This window comes from Phacochoerus africanus, chromosome 15 (assembly GCF_016906955.1).
Source record: "Phacochoerus africanus isolate WHEZ1 chromosome 15, ROS_Pafr_v1, whole genome shotgun sequence".
Lineage (NCBI taxonomy): Eukaryota > Metazoa > Chordata > Mammalia > Artiodactyla > Suidae > Phacochoerus > Phacochoerus africanus.
In genome coordinates, this window is record NC_062558.1 from 112422067 (window position 1) to 112444042 (window position 21976).

Here is a 21976-nt window from a genome sequence, read left to right on the forward strand (position 1 = left end):
ACCTATTTCACTCCCAGCTGCTGCCATTGCCACTCTGCCAACCCTGTTCACCCCAGGCACTCACCAGCCCACCCAGCCAGGGGGCTCGGGAGAGCAAGGGGCTCCCTCATCTCCAAATTCTCCCGCACCGCAAAGCCAGAGAGAGCCAGACAGCGCCAGCTGTTCCAGATGTGCCTGCCCCCCCCCCGCCCATGTTAGGGGAACAGGGCTGGGACTGGGGTCTGATCCCCAGACTCTAGCTCTGCAGCCTCCTGGGGTGAGGGGGCTGTAGTCAGACCAAAGGAAGAACTCACAAATGTCTTGTTTATTTGTGTTTGTGACCAAGTGGCCCCACACCCAGGTTTATGGCGTCATTTTCACTTGTATATTTTTCACATTGTAAATTTCTTGTACAAACCCAAAGAAAAAATTAAAAAAAATTTTTTTTGTTTTTAAAAAATGATGAGTGTGCTGGATAAAGATTATGGGAACTTGTTTGGCCCCCACACCCTCTTTATTTGCAGGCTCTTCTCCTACCCCTCAGAGGACTTGAGGGAGAAAGGGCGATGGAAGAGGACAGATCCAGCGGAAAGTGTGAGATTCTCGTGGACCACAACATGAAATGGTCCCTCAGGGTTTGAGAAACTAGGAAAGCCTCCTATCTTGTCCCTTGCACAGAACATTACTGGGGGCTGGGTGCAGGGACCCTTTGAGGGCCCTAGCTGAGCGTCTGTGTCCCTCACTTTTGGGGGAGATCACGAGAAAGTGCACACCAATCCCAAGCTCCAGACCTTGGGATTCTCCACCCACTTCCTGTCTTGGAAGGTTGGGGGAATGAGAGTGAGTGACACAGGCTGCCAGTAGCACCTTGTCCTTGACACCAAGTTTATCTGGAATGGGTAGAGCTTTAGTGACAACTGGGGAGGGAGAAAGTGGGGGAATCTGAACCACCACTGTGAAGCTTCGGGAGTAGACAAGGCAAGCGGGGGTGGAAGGTTCCTGAATCTTGAGAATGGTAGGTGAGGTGGAGGGATGGCAGGATTCTCTGGAGTCAGTAGGAAGAGTTCTAGGATAGCTGGGGAGAGTCTGGAACTAGTATCCGGAGGCTGGAGGCCTGGAGAGGGGACTGGGCTGAGGGTCAGCTGGAGAAGCCTGGCATCAGTGGGAGGGGTCTGGGTATGGGTGGGAAGGGCATTAATGGGAGGTCCTGGAATACCATGAGGTGGAGGGGGGGGGTCAGTGGGCAGGGGAATGGTCAGCGGGAGGCCCCTGATCAATGAGGGCTGATGAGTCTGCGAATAAGGGTAGTGGGTCGGGCCTGGGGACCCTGACCACGAGCTCCATGGGCTCCCGAGCCTTGTTCCGATAAGCCCGGCGGATGGTATCTACTGCCCGCTGGTGGGTCACCTGCTCCAGGCTCTCTCCATCCACAGCTACAAGCTCAAAGCCAGCCTGGGATGGGGGTGGGAAAATCACAGCCCTCCCTCCTTAGGTCAACCCCACCCCACCACCCAACCTCTCACCTCCACCAGCTAGGACACTTCTCCCCATCTGGGCAGAGGAGATGGACAATGGGACTTTTGTGCCTGCAGTGTTGGGGGCAGGGTGGGGCACAGACAATGGCCCTTTGTCCCTTGGGGCTACGGGTGGAACAGGATGGTCCGCCCTCGGGCCCAGGCTGACATGGGGGCCAGATTTTTCCCTAGGCCTGCTTATCCTGCAGGCCTGACCCCCTGTTGCCAGTCTTCCTCCCACGACCTGGTCTAAACACGTCTGGCTGGAAGATGAGCCTGTGCCAGCCCTGCCGCCTGCCAGAGTTCAGCTCTGGGCCTAGGGAGTGGGCCTGGGTGCCCTTCACCCACCTGAAGGGCCCCACTGAGGGAGGCGGCGCCCCCGGGGAAGATCTTTTCTATCTTCACCATGGGCTGCACCTTGGACTCGATGCCCCCGGAAATGCTGATGCCTAGTGAGAGGGAGAAACACTGGGTGAGATGACAGCTGCACCCCTATAACCTGGAGCTCTCAGGAGAACCCTGGACCCATCTCCAAAGAGAGGTCCTCCAACTTCTCCCAAACCCCCAGATTCTGTTATTACGTGATCCTCAACTCACTTTTTGACCCTAAATTTCCCAAATTTAGACCCTCCCAACTCTACCCCAATACCCAGATTCTTTTCCTAGTCCCAGGTCCCCTTGCTATACCCCGAAACCAAGCCCACCCACTTCACCCACACCCAGGAGCCGCCCACCCCCAGCCAGGCCCAGTCTTGCCTGGACTCACCCAAGGACTGTTTCAGCTTGGACACCATGACGGTTCTCAGCTCCCCACCAGGGATCTTCGTGGCTGCCTCTTCAGCTGTCCCCCCATGTCCATTCTCAGAGGGCCCTTGACTGCCCCCAGCCTCGGCTGCCTGCCCATCCACAGGTCGTGGCAGAGGGGGCCTGGCCTTCCGTGGCTTGTGGTAGCGACCGTTGGCCATGCCGGAAGTGGGGACAGGGGCCGGGGATGGGGACCGCCTGCGTCCAGGGGACTTGCCTCTGCCCCGGCTGCGGCTGCGGCTGTGGCTCTGGGCTGGGCCACGGCTCCGGCTTTGCTGAGGGTCCTCTGGGGTCAGGGGTTCCGTCAGCAGCCAGTTAGGCCTTGGGGGCCGGGGAGCAACAGGGGGTGGTTGTGGTGGGGGTGTGCAGGTGCTTCGGCATGGGACGAAGGCATCTACTGGCACATCTTGGAGAGGGGGGATCCCTTTATGAGGGTGGCAGGGGGCAGAGCCAGCCAGGGAGACCTGGAGGCCTCCAAGCTGCTCCCTCAACTCCCCATCACCTTCCTCCTCTGAGAAGCCGTTCACAGGAAGCAGGTAGAAACCTCCACGACTGTCTGGGGAAAAGGGCCAAGGTCAGGCCACCCTCTCCTTACCAGCCCAGACCACCTTGCCGGACCCCAGTCTTTGCCTTTGTTGGTGTAGGGAGACCCAGGCCTGGGTTTGCTCAGGCCTTATGGCAGCATTCCCCACAGTGAGGGACACTGCCCCACTTCTGCAATAGCATTTTAATTTTTTTTTTTTAGGGCCACACCTGCAGCATATGGAAGTTCCCAGGCTGGGTCGAATTGGAGCTACAGCCATCGGCCTACACCACAGCCACAGCAACGTGGGATCTGAGCCATGTCTGCCACCTACACTATGGCTCATGGCAACACCAGATCCTTAACCCACTGAGCAAGGCCAGGGATCGAACCCTCGTCCTCATGGATTTTAGTCCGGTTTATTTCCACTGAGCCACAACAGCAACTCCTATTTAATGCTATCTAATGTGACAGTTACAGTTTTATTTTAACATGTCTAAGAAAAAAATGACTCCCACACCAAACTGGTAATTTCTCAGAGATTATTTCGCAGAATGAGACTAGATTTCAAAAGTGAGTGGGTTTAAAACCAATATTAAGTAAACAATAGTACAGATGGTGAGTGGATGTGAGAAAAACCATTCTGGTCGACCAGGGCTTTCCTTCAGGGAACCACACATACCTCTGAGCCACGACACCCCATGTGGGGCCAGGGGTGGAAGGCCAATTCTCCCTCCCCCAGTCCTCCTGGGGTGCGCCCCCTCCCCAGGCTCTGGGACTCTGACTGACCAGGCACAGGGGTGATGAGGTGACGCTTGGGCGGTGTGTCCTGCCGGGCCGGTCGCAAGGCAGGAGGCCGTACTGGTTAGAGAGGAGACCAGGTCAGGAACAAGGCTCTCCGATGGACACAGCTGCAGGGGCTCAGGCAATCTCTGCCTCCCCCAGCTCCCCCCACCGCCTCTGTTCCCCCCCCCAACCCCTGCCGGGAGGCCCCACTCCACTCCCACCTGGGGCTCAGGAGCCACAGCCCCGCCCCTGGCTGCTGACCTGCCCGGCTCTTGAGGGCCTCAAAAGCCTCCAGCTCCACAGGCATCACCATGCTGTCAAAGCGGCCCAAGTCCGTGGGGGCCACCACACTCCTGGGGAAGGTAAGAGATGAGGGGCGGGCAGGGCTCCGTTCTGGACGTGCCTGAAGGGCCTTCAGCCCTGGGGAGGTTGGGGGAGTCCAAGCTCGGGGTCCCTTTCCTGCCTCCAGGCTCTCCCCAGGTGCTGTCCCTCCCCACCTGATGTCCCTCAGCAGCAGGAGCTTCGCGGGCTTGTCCAGAATGGCCAGCAGGGGCCTCACCAGGTCCTCCACTCCACCTTCATGCACGTACTGTAGAGAGAGACACCACAGGTCAGAAGGCGGCGGGTTTTCCGGAGCCGGCTGTGGGGAAGGCCTGGGTGTGGAGGGGCCCCCACGTTTAGGGCCGGGTCTCCCCACTGCCAGGCTGTCCACAGGATACACTTCTCTTGGTGACCAGGTGGAAACCTACAATAAAAGAATGTCAGCGCTGTAACAGCAACAACAGCAGTAACAATTTTGGCCCTTTTTCTAGGCCTTTTACACATGGTCTCTCATTTAGCAACTACCCTGAGAGCCGACATCAGTTATTCCCATTTTATAGATGAGGGAATTGAGGCTCAGAGAGAAGGGCTTTGCCCAGGCCGCACAGATGAGGAAGTGTGAAGAGGGACTGGAACCTGAGAAATCTGGCTCTTGCCTGTTCTGGTACCGGAAAAGGATACGTAGGGAGTGGACTCTCCTCCCCACCCCCACCTCCCAGGCAGAAGGAAGGAATTTGAGCCAAAGGCTAGGCCGAGTGCCTGGCTGTCCCAGCTTGTGTCTGCACACAGACCTACAAATTAGGCTTTGTTCAAGGCTGGAATGGGGACTTTGGGGAAGGGGTGGCCCTGTAGAAAGCCTCTCTAGTCAGTATCCAGGGTGGTGGAGGCCTTGCTGCCTGGCACTGCCCGGATGCCACCAGCCACACCCCGCCAACGCAGACAGACTGGCAAACTGAACACTGGGAGCCACGTTCCTTGGGCAGCACACTGCCCCCTGGTGCCTGAGGGAGACAAGCACTGATTTTTGGGACGGGGACACACACACACACACACACACACACACACACACACACACCACACAGCACTGCAGGTGGGCATGGACACAGGGAAACAGCACACCCTGGTGGCCAGAGTGAGACATTCATGAATATCTGGAAATAAAAGCTATGTGGCCCTGAACTACACGCAAAATTATAAGGACTCGTCATTCGACAATACACCACATTTTGTCTGGAGAGAGAGAACACGAAATTGCATAGAACCAATCACATATGTACACACACTTCAAGTCCACAAAACTGTCCAGCATCCACTATGCGCCAGATATTGTTCTGGGCAGTAGAGGTATAACAGCAAAGAGCCATGTGCCCCAGTAAATTACAAACCACTGGTGATGGGACAGAGAGAGTCTCAGAGGAGGGTGGGAAGAGCAGAGTAGGCTTCATGGAGGCAGTAGCATTTATACGGATTCTTAAGGAGAAATACAGGGAACAGCATGAATATTGGCAGGAACGTGCTTCAAGGGTGATATGGAGAAATGGATAGAGAGAAGTTTAACTTGACCATGGGGTGGGTACACGAAGGTCTCATATAGGCTGTGCAGGTTGTGACTACAGTGAGAGCAGTGCCCCTAGAATTGTGCAATTCATAACCTGTGTAAATCAAATCTTACACTTTACACCAGAGGAAGATGATGCTGTGAGGTGGTGCTCACCCAAAAGTGGAGGTCAGTGGGTTGGGGAATTCAATCAGGACGTGTCTTCCTTGAATGTGAGGATAAGGAACTTGTACTCTATTCTGCCGAAGATAAGAGGTTGCAAGGGGGTTGGGGAGTGTAAACTGATCAAAGAAGTGGTTTATAATGCCTGGATTGGCAGCAGTGAGGAAATTGCTAAGGTGGGGACGTTGGAGTTCCCCTTGTAGCTCAGTGATAACGAACCCAACTAGTGTCCATGAGGATGCGGGTTCAATCCCTGGCCTCGATCATTGGGTTAAGGACCTGGCGTTGCCATGAGCTCTGGTCCAGGTTATAGACGTGGCTTGGATCCTGTGTGTGCTATGGCTGTGGCGTAGGCCGATAGCTACAGCTCCGATTCAACCCCTAACCTGGGAACTTCCATGTGCCACAGGGGCGGCCCTAAAAAGACACACACACAAAAAAAAAGGCAGGAGAGAGAGCAGAGAGGCCTGGAGTTCAGGGCCCCACATCCAAATCACTAGGGGAGCTTTACTAATCATTGTGGCAAAGGCTCCACCCTCCACTGATCTCTCGGAGTGGGAGGGGCTTCAGTCAGATTTGGGTGGTATGCTTTGTTCCTGAGGAGCTATGGGGCACCGGGAGAGGCCTCCTGGCTTGGGAAGAGCAGAGAGGTGAGGAAAAGGGGGATGGCTAAAAACACATGTGCAGAGCTCCACCTAGTGGCCAGAGCTCAAAGTCGCAGGCTGTTGGAGGCTGGCACACATGGCCCCACTTAGCACTCAGAGCTGAGCCACTTGACAGAGTTTAGCCCAATGGCCCTTGTTGCCCCCCCAACGTGCACCCTCATATGCAGGTTTGCTGTAAACCAGGACTTGGTAAAGAATTCTTTTTTTTTTTTTTTTGGTCTTTTTGCCATTTCTTGGGTGCTCCCGCGGCATATGGAGGTTTCCAGGCCAGGGGTCCAATCGGAGCTGTAGCCGCCGGCCAAAGCCAGAGCCACAGCAATGAGGGATCTGAGCTGCATCTGCAACCTACACCACAGCTCACGGCAACGCTGGATCCTTAACCCACTGAGCAAGGCCAGGGACCGAACCCACAACCTCATGATTCCTAGTCGAATTCGTTAACCACTGAGCCACAACAGGAGCTCCCCTCATTAATTATTTTAATTTGGTTTCCAGGCAGCACACATGTTTTAGACACACACACACACACATACACACAGATATAATCACACAGTTCGGTCAACACAAACCCAGCCAGAGACATGACATGCACCTGTCACAGAGACATTCAACACAGTCCCACCCTGACCAGGGAGAGGGAATTGGAGGGAACTCCCCAGCTTGCCATGGTACACAGGCTCACGCATGCACTGATGCAGATGCATCACAGGGAACCCATCACAGGAAACTCAGGGGTTCTTGAGACACAGAAAGAGGACAGGGCCTTCCAATCCTCCTAGAGGAGGTGACTGTGCCCCCCACAGCCTCCCCAACATTCAGGCTACAGAGATCCCTCAAATCTACCCCCTACCCGACACTGGGGCCCTCTACTTCTGCCTGAAGTAGAAAGGAACAGAGAACAACAATGTAGATGTTGGGGGGTGGGGTAAATGGGGGGGGACAAAGGAGGGGGCCTGGCATGAGACCAGTCCTGTTGGCTGACCCAGGAGTGGACAGAGGCATGGGGGTGTGGAAGGCTGGAGTTTAAAAGAGATCAGAGAATGGAACAGGTAACTGCAGGGTCTCATTGCCTATCTGGCTTCTTTTCTCCTCAGCTTAAATGTCACCTCCTCAGGGAGGCCCTCCCAGATCACACCATCTAATTCTGTGCCTCTTTGGTGGTTTTCTCATATTCTTTTTCTTCCTAGCACTTCATATGATTTGTCACTATGAGTGCTTAGATTCTAGTTACAGTCTATCCTTCCTTCCTGGCTGTGAGCTCAGCGTGTATGTGTGTGTGTGTGTGTGTGTGTGTGTGTGTGTACATACCTAGGTGACAGGGGTGACTTCTGCTTTTACTGATCACTAGCCTCACACTGTTGAGCCCAGATAACTGGTCAACAGACAGTGGCCTGAATGAATGAGGTTCTGGGTGACGGAGAGACCAGGTGCTGGGGCTGGGGCCAGGCTGGAGGCTTACCCGGGAGCAGTGGCGAGTGACAGCCAGCACCTCGTCGTCAGTCAGCAGCCGCCGGGCCAGGTCCTGAATCAGAGGCCGTCGGCTCTCCCAGGCCTGCACCCGCTCATCCACACTGGGCAGCTGGCTTGAGGGGCTTCCGGACCTGGCAGAGAGCAGGGCCCGGCCCCTCTCCTGGTCTGCAGGGCAGAAGCCAAGGGGGAACAATGAAGGAGCCAGGAGCCGGCAGAGGCAGAGGCTCCCCTCAATGGGGTCAGACCCCAGAACAGGCCCTCTGAGAGGCCCAGGTGCCTCTGATGAGCCCCAGCCTTGTCCAGATGCTCCCCGCCATGGTCTCCCACAGCAATCTGCCCGATCCGGCCCCTCAGCCCCTCAACACAGACCCCGCCCCAGTCTATTCCTTAGTGGAATTCCAGCCCAGTGCCCCCTGGGTGCCCTGAACATGCACCTGTCATACTAGTTTCTTCCCTATTGGGGTTCTAGAAAGGCTGCCTCCCTCATCTCCCCAAAAATCTGTCTTTGGAAGTCCCAACTCTAGCTCCCAATCCTCAAAGATGAACCCAGATATCTGTCTGCAACCTTATCTTTTTTTTTTTTTTCTTTTTCAGCCACACCCACAGCATATGGAGATTCAGGGGCCAGGGATTGAATCAGGGACTCAGCTTTAGCTAATGCCACAGCTGCTGCAATGCCAGATCCTTAACCCACTGTGCCACAGCTCAGTCTTTTTTTTTTTAGGGCTGCACCCGTGGCATATGGATGTTCAAATTGGAGCTGCACTTGCCAGCTTATGCCACAGCCACGGCAATGCCAGATCCTAGCTGCATCTGCAACCTACACTGCAGCTTGCAGCAATGCAAAATCCTTAACCCACAGAGCAGGGCCAGTGATCCAACCCGTATCCTCATGGATACTAGTTGGGTTCATTACCGTTGAACTGCAACGGGAACTCCCTTAGCCCAATTCTTTTAGCTGCCCCTAATATGCACCTCCCCATCTATCTGATCCCTCATGCTTGACCCTGAGTTTAGCACAAAGACCCTTAGCTTCTACCCCCAACATGCACGCCTTCTGCAGCTCTACTATAAACCAGGCTTGGTAGAGGGATGCATACATTACCCCGTCTCAGTCTCCAGGTGACAAACTTCTGCACGGGCCCCACTCCACCTGCTATGAAGAAGAAATAGGCTCAGTGGCAGGCCCCATTCCTCAGTATGAAAATCTGGGTTTGGGGGTTCAGGACTGGCTGGATCACTGGCTGGAATGGAGTGTTCAAGGCTGGAAGTGGGTGGGCCCGGGAAGCAAGAGGCCAGGAGATTAAGGAGGGTCTTGAAGGCCATGTTCAGGCTGGGGAGTGCATTCACCGGCAGTGAAGCCTTTGGATCAAGAGAGGGTGCAGTCTGCACTCTGCTCATGGAGGTTCACTTAGAAGGAAACGAATGGAGCAAAGAAGCCCAGGGGCAAATCCTGGGGGAGCACCTACCTTCAGAGGACAAAGAGATAAAGAAGAGCTTTTGAAGGAGAGAAAGGAGTGGCCAGAGAGATGAGAGGAGAACCAGGAGAGGGCAGGGCCCTGGGGGCTGTGGAAAGAAAGACAGGTTTGGGAAGGGGGCTGGCCTGCCCTGATTTGAAGGGATCATCTCTCCAAGGGTCTGTTAGCTTGAGACCCTGAGGAGAGGCAGGGGCCAGCTCCCCTTCCTCTGGTTGTTTACGCCCACCCGACATCCACCCTCCCTTTTGGAAACAGCACCCTGATTTCACCTGGGGACCCTACCACCACCACCATTTTCAGTCCCTGTACTCCAGGGTGGACACATGACCTAGGCTAGCCACCTCCGAAAGCACCCTCTCTCTCTCCCACATCACAAATGATGTATTGGGTACCTGATCCCAGCTGGGCCAATGAGAGCCTAGGACTTCAGCTGCATCTATTTAAGGAGAAGCTCTTTCCCCTGGGTTGCTAAGCAACAGCCGCCCTCTTACCTCCAAGTGGGCAAAGCCAGCAAGATAATGAAGCCAACCCGGGGAAAAGAGGAACCAAAAGATGAAGGGGCCCTGGAGTTCCATCGTGGCGCAGTGGTTAATGAATCTGAGTAGGAACCACGAGGTTGCGGGTTCGATCCCTGGCCTTGCTCAGTGGGTTAAGGATCTGGTGTTGCCATGAGCTGTGGTGTAGGTCACAGATGTGGCTTGGATCTGGCATGGCTGTGGCTGTGGCATAGGCTGGAGGCAGCAGCTCCAATTAGACCTCTAGCCTTGGGAACCTTCATATGCCTCGGGTGCAGCCCTAGAAAAAGGCAACAACAACAACAACAAAAAGATGAAGGGGCCGGATGTCTGAGGAGACTGTTTAAATCTTTAGACCCAAATTAAAGCAATAGCTTTTTAAAGCTAGTTTGAGTTAAGTTTCTGTCACAGGCAACCTCAAGAGTCTCAACTCATCTACTTTTGGTGCAGTCTCTGAGCCTCACCAGAGATGAGAGGCCCTCCGTCAGGGTCCTTGGGAAGCCCTTGATGTGAATGAAGTCGGCATAGGCCCTTCTGCCTGGACCCTGATCTAGAAATGGCCTTGCTCAAGATGGTTCTAAAACTGGGGAGAGCCTGTGGAACGCTGGCCAGGAGAGGTAAAGCTAAATGCTCTAGGAAAGGAGTGAACAGCCTCCCCTCAGCACCAAGGGCGCAGGTATCTGATGACACAAGATCTTCTGTGCTGTGACTCTTAGCAGTTTTCCCTTCTGTAAAATGGGACAATGAGGCAGTATAATACTCTAGGACACTACTATATTTTCTGAGCACCTTGTGTGTGTGTCAGACAATGCACTAAGTGATTAACATACACTAATTCTTTTATGGCATATGGAGGTTCCCAGGGCTCCAATTGGGGCTGTAGCCTCTGGCCTACACCACAGCCACAGCAATGCTGGATCTGAGCCACGTCTGCGACCTACACCCCAGCCCGTGGCAACGCCGGATCTTTTAACCCACCGAGGGAGGCCAGGGATTGAACCTGTGGTCCTCACGGATACCAGTCAGATTCGTTTCCACTGAGCCATGATGGGAACTTCAACATACACTAATTCTTTCATGCCTCATTATTCCTAAGGAAGTGGGTATCATTACTCCCATTTAACTCATGAGGAAGCTGAGGCTCACAGGGTGAAGCAGTGGTTCACAGCTAGTAAGAGACAGTGTAGGACTTAAGCTCAGAGCTGCTGGATGCCGAAGTGGACTTCCCTTCTGTCCTCCCTGCCTGACCCACCTGGCACTTACCTTTCTCCAGGTCCAGGCGGGGGCGGGGCTTGGCTGGGCTCCTGCTGTCCAGCGTCCAGACCTCTCTGTGCCCATCCCCTGCCAGCCGCCCCTGCCGCCCTCCCTTGAAGAAGAGGTTCATCAGGGTCTTGGAGCGCTGCAGGGCCCCCTTCTCCCCAGGGAACCCCGACTTCTCCTTCCTCCGCTGCTTCTTCTCCTCTGCAGACACGAGGAAGCACCCAGAGGGCTGGAGGGGTGGGGAGAAGGGAAGGACGAGGGGCAGGGGTGTGGGGAGGGGCAGAGAGAAGGAAGAGTCGAGGGCAGACAGGATCTGCAGCTACGGGGGACGGGGGATGAGGATGGGGGTGGAGGGTTGGGGGTTCCTCTTCCAACTTTCCACCCCTCCCCCACCCACAGCTGCAGCTATATCAGAGAGGTGTGTGTGTGTAGACAGGCCTGGGAACTCCAGGGTGGAGGGGCTGATTCAAAGCTCAGAACTGACCTGGGCTGGGACTAAGGGTAGGTTTGGGGCCCATAACTAGGGCCGCACCTGTGGCACATGAAGCTTCCCAGGCTAGGGGTCAAATTGGATCTTCAGCTGCCAGCCTACATCACAGCTACAGCAACACAGGATCTGAGCCGCGTCCGTGACCTACGCTACAGCTCACGGCAGCATAGTACCCTTAACCTGCTGATTGAGGCCAGGGATCGAACCCGCGTCCTCATGGATCCTAGTCGGGTTCGTTACCCCTGCACCACTATGGGAACTCCCCCAGGACTAGTTTAAAATGGAGCCCAGTGCTGGGTCTGAGTGTATTCTGGGGCTGAAGCTGGGGCAAAACCTGGGGCAAAGAAAGGTTTGGGGCCCAGGACAGGGGGCAAGATAGGTTTTGGACTGGGGGGCTTTGGGGAGAGCAGCAGCCACCCATCCCCCACGTACCCCACAAAGTCAGGTGGCTCTGGGAGCGTGTGATGGGAGGCCGAGGTCGGCTGAGGGCCAGCAGTAGGGCAGTCTTGGGGGACTCAGAGAGCGCAGAGTCAAGGCGGCGTGTGGGTGGGGGGCCATCAGAGCGGATGGCTGTATCCCTGAGGATGACTGTGGGCCGCACGCTGCACCAGGTCTCCACACGGCCCCCCACGTCGGGCTCTGTCTGCATGGCTGTGTCCGCCCGCCCCCAGCCCGGGTCCCGGCTGCCCAGCTCCTCAGGCCCCAGGCAGACATCCATGCATTCAGAGGGCAGGGAGCCCGAGCCCTCGACCGAGCTGTAGGGGGCACTGGAGGCGAAGGAGGAGACGCTGGAGCTGCTCTCCGAGGTAGGCGACAGCTGCTGCAGCACCCCGTTGCTCACTGCAGGCAGTGGGGAGGGCAGGGGCGTCTCAGGGGTGTCACCAGGTGGCTTTGGGACCCTGCCAGGCTGCAGAGCACCCGTGGGCCTGGGAGAACACTGGGCAGCAGCAAGGCAGGAAGCACAGGGTCTAGCTGCTCAGCAGTCATTCCACTGACTAGTTGAGAGACCTTAAGCAAGTCACCTCTCCTCCATCCACCCCCTGGGACTCCAGACCCAGCTGGAATAGAACCTGCACCTTCTCAGAGGGGAGCCCAGAAATGGCTCTGGGCATGTGAAAGTCCTGAGATCGTGGTGCTCCTGCCTATTTATTCTTCAGAGGTTCTGTCCCCATCTGTGGGCCTCAGCCCTTTCCCTCCCAACTTGGGGGCCAGGCCACTTACGTCGGTCCAGCCAACAGTACTCAGAAACCATCTCCTTGTAGGCAGGGTACCGGCCAGTCTCCTGAGGGGGGCGTGGTAGGCACAAGAGGGCACAGGGAAGTGGGTGAGAAGGGAGGGTCAGAATGGGGGAGCGAGAGGACAGGAGTCAATTTTTCAACCCAATTACTCTCCTCTGAGCTCATCATGCTCTAGCCACACTGGCCACTTTATTTCTGAATGTGCTGAGTTCCTCTGTACTTCCCGGCCTTTGCACTTGCTGTTCCTGCCTGGCTTCTCTTCCTTCTGCTTATGGCCAGTTCTACAGGTGTCACTTCCTCAGAGCTAAAAGGTCCTGGCCTCCCTGATTAAAGGGCCTTCCCAAATGACCCCAGCCCACCTATCTGATAATTTCCTTAAGGCAGTTGTTACACTCCGCATGCGTCTAGCCTTTTTTTTTTTTTTTTGTATTTTCTAGGGCAGCTCCCATGGCATATGGAGGTTCCAGGCTAGGGGTCTAATCAGAGCTCTGGCCTATGCCAGAGCCACAGCCACATGGGATCTGAGCTGCGTCTGTGACCTAGACCAGAGTTCACGGCAACGCCGGATCCTTAACCCACTGAGCAAGGCCAGGGATTGAACCCACAGCCTCATGGTTCCTAGTCGGATTCGTCAACCACTGCGCCACGATGACAGGAACTCTGAGTCTGTTTGCCTTTAGTAGCAGAGCCCTTGTCTGTCTTGTTCAGGGTACAGCCCCCGTACCTGGCATGGTGGCCCTCAAAAATAGTGGCTTTCAACAATATTGATGGAGTAAATGGGGGCAGATGGGGGAGAAGAGGAATGTTTGGGATAATTTGAGAGGAAGGAAAGGGAGAAATGGGACGTGGGAGGTGGCAGAGGAGGAACAGAATGGTGAGATGGGTGAGGGCTGAGAAGGGAGAGGAGCAGGGCAGAGGCCAGGATTGGGCGCTAGGGGAGAATGAGACATCACCTGCCCTGAGAGCCAGGGTGAGAAGGACCTGATCCTCAGGCAAGTGTGAGACCCGCATGAATAATGAATCCAGGCACCTCCCCTGAAATCCAACCTCTGGCTCCAGCCCAGCCCTCCCTGCCCAGTGCCCTGAGGATGCCCACCACCCAGGCGCTGCCCAGGCACAGCTACCACCCCCTCCTTCTGGGTGGGACATTTTCTCCTTTCAACCGTGGACCTTCACCACTCATGTGAAAGGGCACTGCCCGAGGCATGGGGCGGGGGGAGGGGGAAGCGAGCAGGACTGGAACCAGGCCCTGCTACTGATCAACGGAGTAACTGACTGTGATTCCTGAGCTAGGTTGCCTCTCTGAGCCTCAGTTTCTTCTTCTGTGAAAGAGGAAGGAGGATAATGCCTGCCCTACCTCTCACATGGCAGTGGAAAGTCATAAACTGCAGGGTGATGGGCGGTGTTAGGTGCCAGAGGGGTCTGGGACGTCCTTGCTAGAGTCTGCCCTCTCCCCCTCCCACAGTCCTACCCACCTTGATGGTCAACATGATGTGTGTTTGGCCCTTCAGCACCTCCACCGCCTGGCTGTGGCTGATGTCGTCGAACCTGACACCGTTGGCCGCCAGGACCTGGTCCCCTACCTTGATGCCATTCTCCTCTGCCAGGCCACCGTGGTCCACTCTGGGGTCAGATAGGAGCATTCTGATAGGCCACCTGGCTGCCCTCCCTCACCCGATTGATTCCAGACTCTTCCCTTGGGTACAGGGTTGCCCTAGTTCCTGACCCTCCTCCTGGTGAGCCCTGCCCCCGTCTCCAGATCCCGCCCCCAGTAGGTCATGTTGACATGTCATTGGCCAGGACTCTCTGCTGACCCATCCCCCGGTTCCCGCCCGACCGAGTTTTATGCCCTGCCCCCGCCCTCACTTGGACACGTAGATGCCCAGACCAAACTCCTTGCCGCCTCGGATGTTGAAGCCCAGGCAGAAGTCATCAGAGGTCGTGTAGAGGTGGACGATGCGCCGTGCGCCGTCCTCTGAGCTGCTGTCGGACGGTGTCGAGCTGCACTTTTCCACCACCAGCCGCCGATTGACCACATCCACCCTGAACAACAGCACGGGGCCCTCAGCCTGGGTCCCCAGCCACCTCCACCCACTCTTCCCCTCCCAGCAGCCATGGCAACTGTGTGGGAAAGGCAGGGCTGCTGGGAACTCCCAGACCTGAGACCTTCACTGGGATGTAGATTTCATCCAATCAAGGAAACCAGAGGAATCGCTTTTTGTTGAGCAGCTCCAGCTGCCAGGCCCTGCTTCCAATCCTCCCCAGGTCCCAGACAGATAGACACTGTTACTGTCCCCAGGCTGGCTCACAGCAGCAGCAGCATGGGTGGGGCCAGAGCCACTGGGGTCTGGGGTGGCAGAGTGCTGGGAGGAGGGCTGGGGGAAAGACCTGGCCTTTCCTCATTTCAAGGTTGGGCCACCAGGGGCTGGGAGGATATTAGCCAGGCCCCAGGCTGAGCCCTGTGCCCTTGGCCTCTCCAGCTCTAGCTCTGGGTGGTGGTGCTGGGGCAGGTGGGGTGGGGCCAGGCCCGCTTACCATGTAGTCTTCTCTTTGGAGAACTTGATGCCCGGCACGCGGCCCATGCGCCTCACCATCATGTGCAGGCGGCTGCTGCCTGTCAGCACCTTCACGGCACTGCCCATCGTGGTGCTCTCCAGGCTCAGCCCATTCACCTCCGTGATCTTGTCCCCCACGCACAGGCCAGCACGCTCTGCAGGAGGGAAGGTGGCTTGGGCCACTTGGGAGAAGTCTCCTAGCCTGAGGCTGGGCCTCCCTCCCCCATCAGACTGGGTTTCCTGGGGTAAAACTTCTTTTCTTTCTTTTTTTGGCCATGCCCATGGCATGCAGAAGTTCCTGGACCAGGGATCAATATAGCACCAGAGCAATGACCTAAGCCTCAGCAGTGACAGCACTGGATCATTAACTGTGAGGCCACCAGAGAATTCTGGGGTAAAACTTCTTTGATGAGATTGGGATCCTCAGGTAAGGTCTGAGTATCCCCCATCAGACCCGTCATTAGCCCCTTCCAGCTCCCCACTGGATCAGTCCCTCCAAGGCTGAAGGTCCTTTCCTCCCAGGACCTCACCCCTGGAGGCCCCGCTCACCTGCACTGCTCCCCTCCTCCACTTTGCTGACAAAGATGCCCAGGCCATGCTCAGAGCCACCCCGAACACTGAAACCCAGTCTCCCAGCTGGACTCTTCTCCACTCGGACTGCATGGATGATGTCACTTTCATCGCTGTTCGCTGTTGGGGTGGGGACATAGGCATGAACCCCCCCTGCCCACTCTGGGTTCCCCAACTTGGGGCCTGCAAAGGCTGGGTTGCTGGGCACAGGCACCCAGGGCCCTTAGTGAGGGGATAGGCAGCTAATTTTAGAGTCCTCTCTGAGTGATTTTGAGACCAGGGGCCAGGGAGGGTGTGAGAACAGGTAGGACAGGGTACCATGCTAGAAGACATTGTTCTCCTTCCCTCAATATATAGGTGTGTGTGTGTGTGTGTGTGTGTGTGTGTGTGTGTATCTAATCCTTACTAAGTGTCACATGCCTTATAGGCCTGGGATAAGCCAAACTCCTAAAAAATCCTGCCACTCTGAGAGTCAAATGGATGGAAAAGAGTTTCAAGGTTCCATTCTATGGGGCAGAGTCAAGGGAGTCTGGGCTCTTCGGCTTGCAGCAGAGACGAGCATGGTGGCTCTATCTTCAAATAGTTCAAGAGCTATTTTGTGAAAGGCATTAGAGGTTTTTGTCCGTGTAACCCGCAGGGCAGGAACAAGCCCACAGAGTAGAGTTATATGAAGGCAGATTTAATAAAGGAAAACATTCTAAAACCTCCAGCTGGCAGACACTGGAATGAATGTTCCATGAAAGATAGTGAGTTCCCCATCTTTGGAGGCATACAAGCTGATACTTAGGAAATCCCTGTCTAGGATGCTGTGGAAGGATCCCTGAGTCCCCTTCTATCTTGTAGACTCTGTGATTCTGGAGGTGAGGGCTCTAGGAGATACCTGACTACATGAGGAGAGAATCCCCAAATGCCACCATGCTCCAGTATGTACCCAAAGCCCAGAGTGGCCCTCTCCATAAGTGATGCGGAAAGTCAGAAGGGTCCTTAGGGATTGGATCTGTCAGGGAAGGTTTCTTGGAGGATGAAGATGGGTAGGATCTGGATGGATGGAGGGGACGGGGAAGGCACAGATGAAGGGATGGAGTGAGCAAAGGCTCAGAGGTGGGTCCTTGAGGGGGCTTTTTTGGTTAGAGAAAAGGGAGGGGGTGGGAGGGATAAGCTGGGTCCCAGGTGAGAAGGTGAGAGGTCTTCTTGGGCAAGGCTTACTCAGAGGTGCTTGAGAAGGGAAGTCCCCCTCTCCCCCTGACCCCACAGTTCTATTCAATCTAAGAGAAATCAGATTACAGTGCAGGAGCAGGGCAGCCAGGGAGAAATCCCCAGGGATAGCCTGTAGGCAGGGATGGTGCAGGACAGAGGCCTGGGAGATGCCGGGGCTTCCTAGCTGATTCTATCTGCACAGGTCCCAGGACCTTCTTCACCCAGACAAGGAGCATTTTGCTCTTTTGCCTCCACCCTCTTTCTCCTCAGCCCCTCCCAGGGGGCCTCTCTAGGGCCTTGAGCCAGGGGGATATCAAATCTGGGGTTTTGAGCCTAGGAGTTTGAGGCCTCTGAGGCTGGAAGCTTCTCTACCTCCACCACCCTAGCCAGGCTTCCAGGCATCCCTTCATCACTGGGAGCTCCCTCACTACTTCCTCGATTCCGCTTCTGCCACCTTTATTTTTTTTTAATGTTTTTTTTTTATTTTTTGCTTTTTAGGGCTGCACCCATGGCATATGAATGTTCCCAGGCTAGGGGTCAAATCTGAGCTGTAGCCGCTGGCCAACACCACAGCCACAGCAACAGCAACAGCAACATCAGATCCAAGCTGCGTCTACAACCTACACTATAGTTCACAGCAACGCTGGATCCTTAACCCACTGAGTTAGGCCAGGGATCGAACCTGCAACCTCATGGTTATTAGTCAGATTCGCTGCCACTGAGCCACGATGGGAACTCCGATTCTGCCTCCTTTAATCCATTCCCTGCACAGTGGCCAGGGCCGGCTTTCATACAAGGTCATGCCTTTCACCTGATTAAAAACTTCAATGCCTGCCCCTGCTTCTAGGAGGAACTTCACATTCCTCTCAGGCCCAGTAATGCCCTCCCTGGGCTTCCCTCTGGCCACCTCTCTGCCCTCGCACCTGGCCACCCTTCCCAGCCTCATGATCTTTGGCCACACTGACCTCCTTCCTGCTCCGCTCACAGACCAGTCCTTTCAGTGTGCCCTCTGCCTGTGATGCTCTTGCTCAGACCTTCATAAAACCAGCTCCTGTTCCAGTTCCTCTTGGCTCAGACACCACTTTCTCAGAGAAACCTTCCTGCACAACCCTACCTAAGAGAGTCCCTGCTATCTCCCAGATAGTTTCGTTAGAAGGGTTCTCAAAGCGAGCTCTCCAGACCAGCAGCACCAGAAAACTGATTAAAGTGGGGTTTTACTGCAGACCCACTGAATCGGATGTTCTGGGTGTAGAGCCCAGCACTTTTCGACAGACAATTCTGATATGTTCTAAAGTTTGAGAACCACCACTCTACCATACAAATTAGTCCCTTCAAGATTCTTACCATCCTTTCCCATTATTTGCTTTTTTTTTTTTTTTAAATTTTGTTTTGGCTGCACCTGCAGCATATGGAAGTTCCTGGCCAGGGATTGAACCCAACCACTGCAGTGACAATGCCAGATCCTTAACCTGCTATGCCACAAGAGAACTCCATTCATTTGCTTATTTGTGTATTATTTATTATCTCTCCTTCCACTAGACTCTTGCACTAGACTGTAAGCTCAAGCTTGGTAGGGGCTTAGGAATTCTTTTTTTTTTTTTTTTTTGGCTTTTTAGGGCTGCACTGGTGGCATACGGAGGTTCCCAGGCTGGGGTCCAATCAGAGCTACAGCTGCCGGCCTATGCCAGAGTCACAGCAATGTGGGATTCGAGCTGCTTCTGTGACCCACACCACAGCTCATGGCAATGCTGGATCCTTAACCCACTGAGTGTGTCCAGGGATGGAACCCTCGTCCTCATGGATGATATTCGGGTTCACTAACCACTGAGCCATGACAGGAACTCCCCTAAGCATTTTTTAACTGAGTGAAATAATAAGCAGAACAATGAATAAATAAATGAGCTAAGGCAGTGAGGAGAAAGGGCTGGTTGGGATTAAAGACAATGCCATTTCTCTGGGACCCACTGAGTTTGAGGTGCTGGTGGGAACTCTTGGGGGTGATGTGGTGGCCATGGTCTTCTTTCCACAGTGTCCCCCTTATCAGTTACTTTAGGCCTCTGGAATGATCTAAATAATAACATAGGGGAGGGGCTCTGGGCTGTGGGGAATTGGGAGATGTTTTTGCTCAGGTAGAGGGGACACAGGCTGCAGACTCCTAGCCCAGACAGGCTAGGGGTCCAGCTGGTTGGAGCAATGCCCCATCCTTCCATTGCTAAGGGATGCTGCTTTCCTGGCTGTACTGAGGCATGGGGGTGAGACAGAGGGAGAGAACAATCATAGAACTTCTGGAAGGGGATCTTTAGAAGGACAGTGGGCATAGCCCTTGCATAGCTGGGTAGGGTGTATGCAGGTGTGTGGGGAGAGGCATAGCGTAGTTTATTTATTTATTTATTTATTTTGTCATTTTGCCATTTCTAGGGCTGCTCCCATGGCATATGGAGGTTCCCAGGATAGGGGTCTAATCGGAGCTGTAGCCACCGGCCTACACCAGAGCCACAGCAACGCAGGATCTGAGCCGCGTCTGTGACCTACACCACAGCTCATGGCAACGCCGGATCCTTAACCCACTGAGCAAGGCCAGAGATCGAACGCACAACCTCAGGGTTCCTAGTCGGATTCGTTGACCACTGAGCCATGAAGGGAACTCCATAGCGTAGTTCTTTTAATGAGTGGGACTTGCAAGGGCAATGCTGCAGTGCCTCCCCTCCCCCTCTGTGTCTCCTGGCTCTCCTAGGAACTTCTGCTCCATAACAGAATGACAGCAGTGACCCGCAGCAGTGCTCTGCTGCTCACCTGAGTGTGAGGCCAAGTGTGGTGGATGATGGGGGTGAGGTGCAGTAAAACTATGCCTCCTGAGCAACATGCTCTATCCCTGCCCTGGTGGCCCGGGTAGGGGAAAGAAGTGCCCAGACAGGTCAGAGGGGAGGAACAGAGTCTGAAAAGTCCAGTCTGGGATCCAGACTGAGACAGAAGGGGAGCTGGAGATATTTATCTGGTCCTGCCCACAGAAAACCTAGGCCCAGGGGGCCCCTACTCTCCTGGTGGCATTCAAGGTCTCACCTTGCCCACCTGCTCTTTGTCGCCTCACATCTGTCACTGCAGCCAGGCTGTCTCCTAAGAGCCCACCCACCATGCTCCAGACTTCTCACTGCAATCTTCCTAATAACTCCACTCCAGCACCAGCTGCTCTCATTGTTCTGTCTCTCAGCCCTGCCACATGGTGAATTTCTGGAAGGTGAAGATTGAACCTTATTTCTCTGTAGGTCCCCCACAGGACTTAACTATGGCTGGCATAGGTGTGCAATGAAACGGCATTAAGCAACTGCATAAGATTAAGTGCCCCCTTCCTCCAGGGCCCAGGCCTGGGGCTCCCTCCAGACCTTCGACCCACCTCTTCCCCCCAACCCCCCTTCAGAAAATTTGCTGCTCTACCTCTATTTCTGTCCTTCTGCACCTGAAACCTTTGATTCTCTCTGCCCAGCTGGGCACTGACCCCTCACAGCCCAGCACAGAGCAGGACACACAACAGAATGGCTGATGAAGAACGTCCTTCGTGATCCTGCCCGACACACCAAAGTCATACACAAATGGGTTTGGAGAAAGGCAGAGTCCACAGGAGGGAAGGGCCAATTCAATACCTTGCCTTGCTCACTTGGGGGCTAGCATACCACACACCCTTCCCTGCCTTCATACCTCCCACTTCCAATCTCTCCACAATCCTGGAACCCTAAAGGATTGGCCTGAAGGTGAGAAAAGAGTAAATGAGGAAGAGTCAATAGGTCACCAGAGGCACATCCCTACGGCTTCTATCTGTTGAGTTCCCCCACCCATATTGGTTCTGCCTCCTCCTGCTTAGCGCCCGCTGCCCCTTACCCCCACCAGCAGTGCCCCAGCCCATGGCTGGGCCCTGCCCCCACCTTCAATGGGGGAGTTGATGAGGATGACGCGGCCCATGGGCGATGAGGCTCGGATTCCGCGGGGGGGCCCATTCAGCAGCCGCTGTTGCTTCCTCAGCAGGTATCGCGTTGCTGAGCCCGACTCGCTGCCCAGGTGGCCTCGGGAGGAGAGGGAGCTCAGAGAGCCGGAGCTTAGGTCTCTGAGGCCCAGTGGGTCGAAGCCCACTGCGAAACCACGCGCCATGGTGGCCAGACTGTGCGGGGACCCTACAGGTTCAGAAGGAACCTGCTAGCCCTCGAGAGGAAGGCCCCATTCGCCCTGGCTCTGTGAGCCTTCTGTGCAGACTGTGGCTTCAGAGACTGGGAGACCCCACTGCGTCCCAGGAGTATCTGCTCCAGGCCTGCGCAGGGAGAGCCAGGATTGGGGAACGGGAGAGAATGCCGCCCCTGCAGCCCCCAAAACCTCCCTCCCTCCCCCTGGTTTGTGCGTCCTCCCTGACATGCCGTAAGCCCCTCACTTCTCCCACCCATGACCAGAGAAATGCCCAGTTCCGGCACCACATGGGCTTTTGGAACTATTTATACAACAAGGTGGATGGGAACCCCTCTTTCACCCCTAGTTCCTGCTCTCAGCTGAGTCATCTGCTCCACAGGTCCCCCGTCCTCAGTAGAGGCGGAAAGAGAGGAGACAGAATTATCGTCAGCCCTAGGGCTTCAAGCAGTGTGAGAGAAACCGGGGCCAGGATAGTTCACTGCGCCGCCTCTCAAGTGTATGCGGGTAGAGGACTAGCCCCAAGGGCTTGGCCCTCGAGGGGCTCCAGGACGTGGCACAGCTGCAGCCAAAGGCCCCAGAGATTCCTCGGCCCCTAGAGATCCCCAGGTCCCAGGCTGCAGTCCCCTCCACCCCTACCCCCCACCCCCCCATCCAGGCTTGGGGGAAGGACTTGCTGTTGAGAGCCCTTCAACATACAGCGCAAAACCTGGAGCCAAGTTCC

At 55.3% G+C, this 21976-nt stretch overlaps 1 protein-coding gene across 1 annotated transcript; it reads right to left on the reverse strand.

The window, feature by feature from the left end:
• Positions 1-289: 289 nt before the first annotated feature.
• PDZD7 (PDZ domain containing 7) lies at positions 290-21380 on the reverse strand. The gene is made up of 16 exons (XM_047760059.1): positions 21003-21380; positions 15868-16008; positions 15299-15473; positions 14630-14806; positions 14239-14386; positions 12747-12807; positions 11958-12365; positions 11039-11236; positions 8888-8938; positions 7772-7947; positions 4104-4195; positions 3868-3959; positions 3610-3681; positions 2260-2853; positions 1842-1942; positions 290-1431 (listed from the first exon to the last, which is right to left on the reverse strand). The coding sequence occupies exons 1-16, from the start codon at positions 21223-21225 to the stop codon at positions 1216-1218; spliced, it is 2925 nt and encodes a 974-aa protein (XP_047616015.1). The 5' UTR covers positions 21226-21380; the 3' UTR covers positions 290-1215.
• Between the last annotated feature and the right edge of the window lie 596 nt (positions 21381-21976).

What these genes read in the sequence shown, in the direction of transcription:
- PDZD7 (XM_047760059.1), bottom strand. Translation starts at nt 21,225, where the DNA reads ATGGCGCGTGGTTTCGCAGTGGGCTTCGACCCACTGGGCCTCAGAGAC. An exon ending in CTGCTGCTGAGGGACATCAG is followed by an intron (nt 3,960 to 4,103) that starts GTGGGGAGGGAC and finishes TACCTTCCCCAG; the next exon opens with GAGTGTGGTGGCCCCCACGG. An exon ending in CCTCATCACCCCTGTGCCTG is followed by an intron (nt 2,854 to 3,609) that starts GTCAGTCAGAGT and finishes CCTTTTCCCCAG; the next exon opens with ACAGTCGTGGAGGTTTCTAC.